The sequence below is a fragment of the Manis pentadactyla genome, chromosome 3 (genome assembly GCF_030020395.1).
Source record: "Manis pentadactyla isolate mManPen7 chromosome 3, mManPen7.hap1, whole genome shotgun sequence".
NCBI lineage: Eukaryota > Metazoa > Chordata > Mammalia > Pholidota > Manidae > Manis > Manis pentadactyla.
In genome coordinates, this window is record NC_080021.1 from 161074441 (window position 1) to 161086558 (window position 12118).

General features: G+C 36.0%; 1 protein-coding gene across 8 annotated transcripts in view; it reads left to right on the forward strand.

Moving 5' to 3' along the window:
* Nucleotides 1-12118, forward strand: part of KDM4C (lysine demethylase 4C) — a 490870-nt gene that overhangs the window by 387842 nt on the left and 90910 nt on the right. Inside the window, exon 19 of one of the 8 annotated variants that reach the window (XM_057498659.1) lies at nt 1675-4379. The exons of the other annotated variants lie outside the window; for them this stretch is intronic. Coding sequence (XP_057354642.1) covers nt 1675-1788 — 114 coding nt within the window. The 3' untranslated portion in view covers nt 1789-4379. Of the gene's footprint in view, nt 1-1674; nt 4380-12118 lie in introns of those variants that run through there. 8 annotated transcript variants of the gene reach the window in all.

Genomic DNA, 12118 nt, shown 5'->3' on the forward strand with positions numbered 1-12118 from the left:
GAAGCCAGAGCAGTTTTGTGTGGTATTTCATCCAGGCCAACGTAAGTCTAGACAAATTATTTTACTATGTCTATGTAGTGAATGTATGTGTGTGCTAATGTCAGTTTCAGTCTTTTTCTGGAGCTGTAGCCAACATTTCTGGATGCTAGACAGTCTGCTTGCCTTCTTATTCACACAGATGGGGGATGTTAAGAATTAGATGTCAGTGTCAATTTATTACACCAAACAACTATTACTTTACCTTGCCAAGTTCTTAAGAGTACATTTTTGAATAAGACGTTGTTCCTGTCTTCTAACATCTTATAGTCTAGGCATTTCAATTTTGGCTCTATTGACCTTTTAGACAAAATAATTTATTTTTTGTGGGTGACTGTCATTTGTGCTGTAGGCTGCAGCATTCCTGACCTAACAGACAGTGTCAAATATCCCTGCGGGGCCAAGTCCCTCCTGTTTGAGAGCCCACTATCTATAGGGAAGACAGACATACTTTTGTCATTTTCAGACAGAGAATATCATGGTTGAGAGTAAGGTGGAGTCGAGACAGAAATTCTTAATTTGCTTTTAAAAACAATCCTAGAGAATTTTGGGGACCAAGTTGTTTGAATTTCATATTTGTCATTAAAGTAATAAAATTTAGCAACATATGTGCATGTTTGCTACTGTATAAATAATTCTGTAATCTGATTAGGTATTTTAGCATTCCCTGTTCTTATAGAAATTGAACAACTTTGCAGACTAATAAAGTTTCATAACAATTAAAATTATGTACATAGTTTACTGAATATTTATGGAATGAGTAAATGCAGCAAATTATTTTGTTATTTATGTTTCTGACTTAAAATTAGTGTGTCTGGAGGGTTGATTAGACAATGCTAAATGGCCTGTGCCTTTTATGGTTTCCCTTTTAAAAGTCATGATGGTAAATTTGTGATTTCCTGATTGGCATCAAAGGGAACATGTGCTGAGGTCGCAGGGCCTACCAGTACTTGAGAGAGCCTATGGAAAATCTATGCAGCGCTTGCTCTGTTTGTTATCTGTGAGGTCTGATCTTGGAACCTCTAGTCAGTTGGGGATTGAAAGCTAGAGTGACCTGATAACAGGTAGAACAAATTGCTCATCCATGAAGCATTAGCAAGGGGAACTCTGAGCCTCTCTGCAGGGCCCACTAGGTGGTGCTGCTGTACCAGTTTCTCATTCCATTTTTCCTTAAATCACCTCCTTAGCAAGTGCCTAATGTGAGCCCTGCTCACACTTGTAAAGGTAGATGTATGTGTGTATGTGGGTATGTATGGTGGTGCATGCTGGGTGCGCAGGCCCACGGGATGGCAGCAGGGTCGGGAGAGTACTGCTTGCAAAGTACTCAATCCCATAGGGCAGTTTTTTAGTTCAGTTTCTCATTTAGCTATATAAAATGAACTGCTTTCTCTTGGGCCAGGATAGTGTTCTTCTGTATGAGTAATAAGCGACACTGGTAACAGCTAGTGAACTGCAGACCCTTAAAGAATGGCTGATGGCACACATATGTTTAAAATGTCTTCTGAAGTATGAAAGATGTATATTAAAAAAATGCTGATTTTTATTAGCAGTCTTTCTAGAATATGGAGTACTGGAATTTATGCAAGAAGCATTTAAATATTTTGTTAATATTGTCATTAGCCTTTTATTTATTCATAGGTTCAACTTGCAGCTTTGGAGATACTCCTCTGTACAATTATTTGTGTAGGAAGATTTTCTACAGGATGGAAGAAAAGAAATTTGTTTACTTTAGCAGATATTTTCCTCTTTTAGTGACCATTTAAAAAAAGAGACAGCAAATGAAAAACAACCCTTTCAATGCTCTTCGGTGGATTATGTTGATTCTAAAAGAGCGTGTGCTTTATAAAGAATGCTTATCTCATCCAGCCACCTTGTTTGGTAATATCACAGGTGTGGCCATCTTCTCATATAATTAAATGGACAACAAGGATGAAACTAGAGTTATTTTCAAGACATTGTGCTTTATTTATGTGGCTGGTAATTTTAAATACTTGAAATAAAATTCATTAATTTAAAAAAAAACTGAACTAAGTTTTAGTACAAAAATGTATTTTGCTATTGTGGTCTTTATATAATTAGTTCATTCTTTTCTCTTCTTTGAAATATTTAGTTTTTGTGTAATTATCTCAAGGTTTACTAAAGTAACTATTACGTCATCAAAAAAATACTACAGGTTGCTATCCAACAAACACCAGGTAATTAAGCAGAGTGATCTCCTTACAGGAAATAAATGGTTGAAACTTACCTGAATAGGCTATATTGAAAGTCATATCCAGAAGGGAGATTCATTTTCTTGGTCAGCTTAAGCATTCTTCTGATCATTAATGCAAATTCTATTACTTAGTATTTTTCTTACCTACTCATTTAAAATGAATTATTTTGCTTCTGAGTGACTTTTCAATGAGGGAAAAGTTATCCTTTGGCAAATCCTGTCATTCCCAACCCCTGCCCCCTGTCCTCTAGTACCTTCTCCACTCATCTAGGCAACATCAGAGCTTTGGCACCTGGTAGGAAAAAGAATGGGGATGCTGAGAACATTTCCAACTCCCCACTTGAATGGTGTGCTCAGGGATAGCCAGTCTGGGGGTTTGAAGTCATAGATAATTGGTATGCCTGAAGATAAATAAAAAACAATTGCCCCAATTTGGTGTAGATTTTAGAATTTACTGTCATTTTCTTTTCTTACTTCCTTTTGTCTTATTTTCTCTACTAACACGGTTGTTTGGCTGGGTCGTAACGGAATCTCTGGAAGAGGACCTAAATTGTGCAAAGATGAGAACACAGAAAAAGGAAGTAGAAAAATTTAAAACACACATGATATTAGAATGTCTTTTTTTGGTGTTCACAGTAGAAAAATATTACCAGTACAAACTATCAGGAACAAAGCTCAAGGACAGGAATTTAGAGAGGATGATGTATTTTTAGTGTGATCACATGGAAGAAGCAGTATCATCTGCTGGATGATCTTCAGTATCAGTGTTGTCTTTTGGAATCAGATCAACAAAATATTTTTAGATTTGATTATAAAATTTAAGGGAAGAAGGGGTTTTATACCCATCTATTCATAATATTCTGGATGAGTGAGAGGAAGCTCCACAGATTCCTAGAGAAAATAAATACTTGGTACAAATGAAAAAAAAAAATTTAAGGGAAGAACATTTAAAAAACCTAGCAAAAAGGGTAAAAAAGTATGAAATTCTGACATTTGTTACATGCTTACTGTAGATGTCTATTACACACACTGATCACTTCTCAAAGATTAAACTAATTAAAAGATCCATGGAGTTTATATAAATAAAACAGCAGGCAAGTTTGTGGATTCTAAGGCATCTTGGAAAACTGCAGCAGACCCTAAATGCAACCATTAGTTTTAAACATTCTTCCTATTTGGAGGGAAAATTCTGAAATAGAAATGTTGTTAAGACTATGTGAATTTTTCCTGGGAAAGGGAAACAAAAACAAAAATGAACAAGTGGGACTATATCAAACTAAAAAGCTTCTGTACAGCAAAGGATACCATCAATAGAACAAAAAGGCATCCTACAGTATGGAGAATATATTCATAAATGACATCTCCAATAAGAGTTTGACATCTAAAATATATAAAGAACTCACATGACTCAACACCCAAAAAGCAAATAATCCAATTAAAAAATGGGCAGAGGATCTGAACAGACACTACTCCAAAGAAGAAACTCAGATGGCCAACAGGCACACGAAAAGATGCTCCACATCACTAATCATCAGATAAATGCAAATTGAAACCACAATGAGATATCACCTCACACCAGTTAGGATGGCGAACATCCAAAAGACAAACAACAACAAATGCTGGTGAGGATGTGGAGAAAGGAGAACCCTCCTACACTGATGGTGGGAATGTAAATTAGTTGACCTATTGTGGAAAGCAGTATTGAGGGTCCTCAAAAAATTCAAAATAGAAATACCATTTGACCCAGGAATTCCACTCCTAGGAATTTACCCTAAGAATGCAGGATCCCAGATTCAAAAAGACATATGCACCCCTATGTTTATCAGAGCACTATTATGTACAATGGCCAAGAAATGGAAGCAACCTAAGTGTCCATCAGTAGATGAATGGATAAAGAAGAGGTGGTACATGTACACAATGGAATACTATTCAGCCATAAGAAGAAAACAAATCCTACCATTTGCAACAACATAGGTGGAGCTAGAGTGTATTATGCTCAGTGAAATAAGCCAGGTGGAGAAATACAGGTATCAAATGATTTCACTTATCTGTGGAGTGTAAGAACAAAGCAAAAACTGAAGGAACAAAACAGCAGCAGAATCACAGAACCCAAGAATGGACTAACAGTTACCAAAGGGAAAGGGACTGGGGAGGGTGGGTGGGAAGGGAGGGAGAAGGGGAATAAGCGGCATTATGATTAGCACACATAATGTGGGGGTGGGTGGGAGGTATGAGGAAGGCGGTATAGCACAGAGAAGACAAGTAGTGACTCTATAGCATCTTACTACACTGATGGACGGTGACTACAATGGGGTATGGTGAGGACTTGATAATGGGGGAATCTAGTAACCACAATATTGCTCATGTGATTGTATATTAATACCAAAATAAAAAAAAAAGAATATGTGAATATTGAATCACTTCTTTCAAACCAAATGCTGTCTTTCTTGATTGCTGCTGCTGCCTGAGAAACTTGGCGTAGTTCATTGGCCACACGCTGATCCTCACAGCGACCTGGCCCTGTGCCTTCTGCTTCTGTGTCTGTAGACCTTCCCCAGGATTTTTACATTTGAAATCCTATTTCTGAAACCAAATAGAGGGAGAAATGAATTTTAGAATAGTGGAAGTTGCCCCCAGGCATTTGATGACCTCCAGTTTGTATTTGACAAGTGAACCAGGCCCAGGCACAAATGTTCTCCCAGTGAAGAACATTGCTTTGAAAAGGAATTTACTCTGCAATGATGACTGAGCTTATGAGCCTTTCGGTATTTGGCTGAGACCAACTATTCTGCTTAGAAGCCTCTATACACTTTAAGATTTGTACCTGAAGGCAAATAATAGTGAACTTGAAAGCCAAAGATTATAGTTCTGAAAGGTACATCAATTCTGAAAATAGAGTGGTTTCACTGTGGTATTCCTTCTGAAGAGTTGAATCAAGGGGAAAAATACATTCATGCTTCCTATTTTCTTCGAAGAAGGCACTTGTTCTCTTGCTAACTGGCTTACATTATCAGATGTGTTGAATACTAAAAATAGGTACTGAGAGCAGAGGTGGGGTCGGCCTCTGGTGGTGTGAGATCACTCTGAGTCCTATTCATGTAACAGCAATGTTAGAGAGCAGCAGAGCTTTCTTTCTAGAGGAATCATGGTTGTATTTTATGAAGCCTCTGTTAATGCAGTTCAGGAAATGTAAAGACTTATTGATTATCTTTCATCACTCTGAAAGAAAGCATTGTAAAGGCAATCAAAAAAGTCATTATATTTCACATTAACTTGTACTGATTTATTCACACCTTCAGTTATTTTTAAGATAAAGGGAGTTCTAAGAAAATAATAAACATTGATAATGCTAAGCATGTTTATTGTTTAAATGCAGTTGAAGAAAAATTTAATAGTTAACTGCTGAAGGAGGAAAACGCAGTACTGCAAATGACATAATTGTGATGTAGTGTGTAGTGTCCTATTATTTAATAAGTCCAGTATAAAATTTATATCTCCAAGAATGTTCTTTGGGATTTCAACATACACATGTCTCCAACTCTGTAAGATTTTTAAGTAAGTGTAGTGTTAAAAAAAATGCATTAGTAGCTGTGTAGTGCTTAACTGTCAGAATGATTTGCTACAGGGACTAGATCCTATTGCAAGCTGTCAAATTTGTATATTGCTGTAATACCAAACCATAAAATCTTTTGAGTAAAATGGAAAATGTCAGATGGGCATGACTACAAATAATATACTTTCTGAAGGCTATAGATGTCTATAGGAAAAAATGTATAAATGTATGAAATGTTGTCTTGTTACTATAGATTTTTCTTTATCTGCTGAAAGAAAACTTTGAGGCAAAGGAAATTGATTGAAGTCTTTAAATTTTTAGTTTGGAACTCGTTTCTCCTGAGGACTAATTGTAAAAACATTATTAGGTAAATAAGTAGGACTTCAGATAACCCATGATTAAAGAGTATTGTAAGAAAGGAATCTTACTTTTTAGCTTGCCTTGCTGAATGGTCCATTTTTCTGATCTTGTCTGTGTGAGTGGTGATTACTGATGGATTTTTTAATTGAGTAAGTGAGCTGGGATAAGGGTTCCAGAGATGGGGGTCACCCCTTTCACACTAACACTGACTGGGTTTTAATTGAGTAAGTGAGCTGGGGTCAGGGTTCCAGAGATGGGGGTCACCCCTTTCACACTAACACTGACTGGGTCAGTACCAGCCAATGCATGCCAAACTGAGCAGCTGCCAGATGGCTCTGAACAATCTGTAGAGTTTTGCTTGGTCAACAGTGATTGACAGCAGAGAGGTTATAGTTTTCAAAAGGTGCAGTTATTATTCTGCTAGTGGATTCACTATTGTTAGTTTTTCTAATATTTTAGAATAAATTAGGTTATTTATTCCCTCACAAGCATGTTTTTAAAATCAACAAAGAAAATTATAAAGTGTTTTTTGTATAAAGTGAGAATATTTTTATACTTGTAATTAATTGAGCTTAAGTTACCAATGGTATATTTCAGGCATGTTCCCACAAATTACTGGTGTCATTTTCTAACACGAGTTCATACACATAGGTAAGAGCACAGTTCTAGCTAGCCAACTTTGGATTTATTGATTAAGGGTCAAAGGTTCTCTGCATTCATCTTTGTTACCCTTTGGATGACAGGCAGTTCTAAGCCTCCGTTACATTGAGTGAGGCTGTTTGAGTGCCTGCATGAAAGGGCTGCCTGTGTCCTCCACTTAGGCCACCTTGCCATGTAGACCCACCACTCTGAACCTCATCTGTGAACCGCGGTTGTTGTGAGTGTGAAATGAGAAAGGGGGGCCTGGCATATGGCCGCCTTCAGAGTTAGTCACTGCTACAGCTAACGCTGCATGAATCTCTCGTTGCTTTTCAGCCAACCAGGAGCAGAGCAGATAAATATTTCCAAGGAGGGACTAGGTTCCTGGCACCCTCTCATTTGTTTATTCATTTGTTTGTTCAGTTAATATTTATTTAGGTTTTGCTATGTGGTTAAGTGATAGATGTACATCCTTAATTTCTGCTTTCATAAATATTATAGAATAATGGAAGTTACTGAAAATGAGATAAGCAATTAGGAAGCAGTAGGAAAATATCTAGTATAGTAAAAATCTGGCATGTGGTGAAGGACCTTATGAATTTGGGTTATAAATTTGGGGCTGGTGGCACAGGGGTGTGGAAAAGCTTCCTGGAAGAAGCAGTACCTAATGATCTTAACCTGAGACCTGAAAGATGAGAAGAGCTAGTTGGAGAAGGGGTCAGGTGAATGAACAGTGTGCTCAGAACCCTGGAAGTGGGAGGGAATTGTAAAGTCTAGGAAATAAAATGTCAGGTGAGCTGGAATGTGAAGAGGGAGAGGAAGCCTCAGACGATCTAGAACAGTACAGTCAAATACATTAGCCACTGGTCACTTCTGACTGTTGGACACTTGGAATGTGGTTATTGTTACTGAAGAACAGTACTTTAAATTTTATTTAATTTTAAGTAAGCTGAATTTAAAAACTGAAGCAGCTTAAACACATGACACACAACTATAGTTTTGGTAGGTCCATGTTTCACATTTCACACACCCTTGAAAACTTAGTGTCCAAATTGATATGTGCTGAAAGAGTAACTACATAGCAGGTAAGAAAAAAAATGCAGAACATCTCATTAATAGTTTTTATGTTGTAACATGTCAAAATGATAGTATTTTGGATATGTTGAGTTAAATAAGATATATTAAAACTCATTTCTGTTTCTCTTTTTATTGTGGTAAAGTACTTAACATAAACTTTTCATTGTCATCATTTTTAGGTGTATACAGTTCAGTGGTATTAAGCACATTCCCATTGTTGTGTGGCCATCATGCTCCTCCATCTCTAGAACTTTCTCACCTTTCTAAACTGAAACTGTACTCAATGAATGATAACTGTCCCTCACCAGTGTTTTAAGGTGGCTCCTAAAAAAAGTTAAAAATTGCAGATGTGGCTCGCATTGTATTTCTTCTGGACAACATCGTTCTGTTTTGTACTTCATCTTGAACATACTGGAGAGCCTTTACTGCCTGCTAAGAAGTGGAATAGTAGTATAATAAGATTTGGAATTCAGAAGGATGTTCCGCTTCTGGTGGGGAGAATGTTACTGGAGGGAGTAGGACTGGAGCAGAGGCCAGTTTCAGTAATCATGTGAAAGATGATGTTGGCCTGAACCAGCGGGCAAAGAGAAGTGAAGCTGATCAGAGGCAGGGTTGACTTAGACCAGGTGTAGAGGAAGCTGGGGTTCTGGGCCTAAGCAGCTGGAAGAGAGGTCATCCCTGCACAGGGCTCGTCAGTGCTGGGAGGGGCACGGGATTTGTGTGGCCACATGCAGAAGGGGATTTGCAGTAGGAATCATATGGGATTGCACAAACCCATAATACGGCATGCGTTTGAGAATTGCTTTTAGTTTTAATTTCAGTTTAAAATCATCTTTTCACTAATAATTTTTGAGATAAAATTGCCTTTAAGGTAAGATTTTAAAGCACAGGTATTTTTCTCTTTGAAATATAAAATAGATTCCATCTTTCTTTAGAAGCAAAATATTTTACTTTAAATAAGTGGAAAAAGTAGTCAAAAAAATTGACCACTTTTCATTACAGCAATAATGAATGCTTAAGGTTAATTAAAACTCCGAGAATTTTTTTCCCAGAGTCATTTGAGGATAATTGATTTAAAAATTAATCAGTTTTAAGCACTTATTTTCTTTGGACAAAGCAAAAAAAAAAATGTATTGTGTAATCTTTTCACTAAATAGTAGATATTTTTCAGTAAAAAGAATCATGACATCCTGGCAAAAGTATAATTTTAATAGACTAATGAGCTTTCTGACCAAAGCCGACTGAGACCCATCTGATTTTTACAATGATAAATTGACTATGTCAAAGTTTGCAATCTAGTCTGGTGAAATATTTTACTATGAAAGTTTAATTCTCATTTTTTATTTATGAAAGCAGAGGTAGTGTCATAGCAGCTTATAATATGCTAGTCATTTGGTATGATTTATTTCAATGAGTGTCACTTGTTGATGTGTTTAGTGATTGTTGACCCATATTTAATTCAAAAACTCTAAGTGGTGTGAAATGTAGTAAGTCAGCCACTGTAGTTAAAAAAAAAAAGAAAAAGAAAAACCTAAAAAAACAAATTATGATCCACAGATCCATTCAGTTGCCTTTTCCTGGCTTTAATCATGTCACAGTTTTATATTTGGTAGCTGTTGATTTTTGGGCAATGGAAGAGTAACAGCTTTCTTTGCTATTGTGGAACTCAGAGTAATTTCTTCCACAAAGCATATATTTGAAATGTAATAAAATCATCTTATATTACATAATTTGAGGATTCCAGCTTGTCACTTTAAAAGTTTTAAGGAAAATTGTGGAATAAGGAACATTACTCTCATTCATTTATCCCTTTTTCAGTAAATACTTGTGGAGTTGGTATTTGGTGCTCAGTGAGTGGGGCTTAAATAGCTAGGGTCATTCTTCTTGTGGAACTGTATTACATTCTGAGAGGATTTAGATTGAGAACTTCCAGTGATGATATCATTTGTTCTTTTGGTAGTTTTGAAAGACCAAAAGGAAGGGCTGGATTAAAGCATCCTTTTAAGGTGTTTCTTCCTAGAGAGATGTGGTAAGCATTAATGTTTCCTAGTGTCAGGATATTTATCTAGTGTAGATAATTTCTAACAAATAAATAAAAATATCAAAAGTGTACATCTTTCAGATATTATGAAATTAGTTTGAAACCATTTTAGAAATAATAGACATCTGTAAAAATAATTTTTAAATGATAGTATATTATTAACATAAATTATTGTTTCAGATTTTTCAGAGCACACAAAATGGAAGATCTTATGAATTATGAAACATTCAGAATAATGAAACATTATTCATAGTATGTATTGTTTCAAATACCACAATATCTAAAAGATTTTTGCTTTTTGGTTTTTTTTAAAGAATTGAAGGATATGTTGCTCACTTTTACAGTAGACAATAGAAGGTATAAACTCAGTAGTATTGCAGAAATTTGCTTCAAACTTTCTCTAGGAAGAAGCCATCCAGAGGTCATTATCGTTTGGTATTATTCCTTTCTTATGTTTCTCAAAGCTATTTTCAGTAATAATATGGACATTACAGAACATTTTAGTCAACTTAGAACTAAGAGTGAGATCAGTGGCTCAGATGTTTTTAGAAACAAGAAGAAAATTTGAGTACTTCTGAAGTATTGCTTCACTAAGAATCCTTTTTTATAATTAGAAAATGAAGCAGGCATCAACATGAAAATAGCTCCTTTTCCTGGCAAGCCCAGCAGTTAATATATGTACATTTTTAGGCTTCTCAATTTGACAGGGACAATCACCATTCAATTTCAAAATTCCATTAATCTTAGTGATAGCCTCAGAACTATTCAGTCTCCTTTAGCTTGCAGTCTGAGACAGTATTACTGTGTCTGTGCTCTTTGCTACACACTGATTTGGGGATCCCCACCCCACAGCTATGGCCCATGGAACTACTGCAGTGTAAGTTTGGCATAGATAAGGCCTGACAGCCTTTTAACCTGAGCCTGCTGTGCACGCAAGGCGGACAGCCCACCTGCACTGGGGAAGGCAAACAAGCGAGCCTGATGTGTTTGTTCATCCTTAATCACATTCTGTTTCTCCCAAAGATGTTCCAGGAAAATGACAGGCCGAGCTTGGAGCTCAGGTTATCAGTCTGAGACACATGAGGCACAGGGTATCTCCGCAGCAGATAAGGCTAAACCACACTATTGAACTTTGACTTGTTTATTTAATGTTAGAATTTTAACATATAGATCACATAAGGCTCTTGGTCCTTATTTTTAAGTTTTATTTTCAAAGGCATGTTGTTTTAGCTATACAAGTAATGTGTGTTTGTCATCAAAATTTTTAAAGAGGCCAAAGATTGTAAAATACAGAATGAAAGTCTTCTCTAGTTCCATGCCACTCCACAGCAGTGATCATGTTTAACATATTGAAGTAATGCTTCTTGACTCCTTTCTATGGAGAAAACAGCTTGGAGAAGGATACAGGATTTTACCATACTGTGTTATAATTAAGAGTTTGTTTCAATAGCAGGCTGTATCTGTGTGATACTCAGATACATATGTAAATCTGTGTTATAAAAATTTCAGCCTCTTAAGAGTAGTTGTGTTTCTCCTTTCCTTTGGTCTGCAGACCCACCAGCATTCATAACATCTCATACACCTTTGTGTATTTCACCCATTTAGAAATTTTCCAGTCTGCATTTTTAAAGTTTGTGTTTTTTTATACAGTTTAATTACCCAAATTGCACTAAAAGTAGTACTCTGAAATGTGACTTGGAATACATTTTCTCATATATAAAATTTACATATATGAGATAATTACCAATATCACTAATGTTTATTTAACTTTAAAAAACTTTTGATTTTTAAATAATTGCAGATTCACAGGAAGTCAGGAAGATAGTATAGAGATTCTTGTGTGCCCTTCCAGTATCCACCTTTGGTTACATCTTATGTAACTCTAGTACAATATCAAACTTGGAAATTGACATGTTATATATTCTGTCATGTTTAGAGTTGTGATTTCATTACAAGAAAACATAGTTCTCCACAAATGTTTAAAAGGAAGATAAAACAAAAATAGTAGCAATGTATTGTGTGGAATAGCAAATGTAAAAATAAAAAGGACTCCTGAAACTTAACCCTATAAAAATTGTGCAAAAATTTGATTTTACATTTCACTAGAGGACATATATGGACAATATATAAGCATGTGACAGGCTGCTTACTGTCATTATCTATTAGGTAATACTGGTAAAACTGCAACGTGATACCGCTT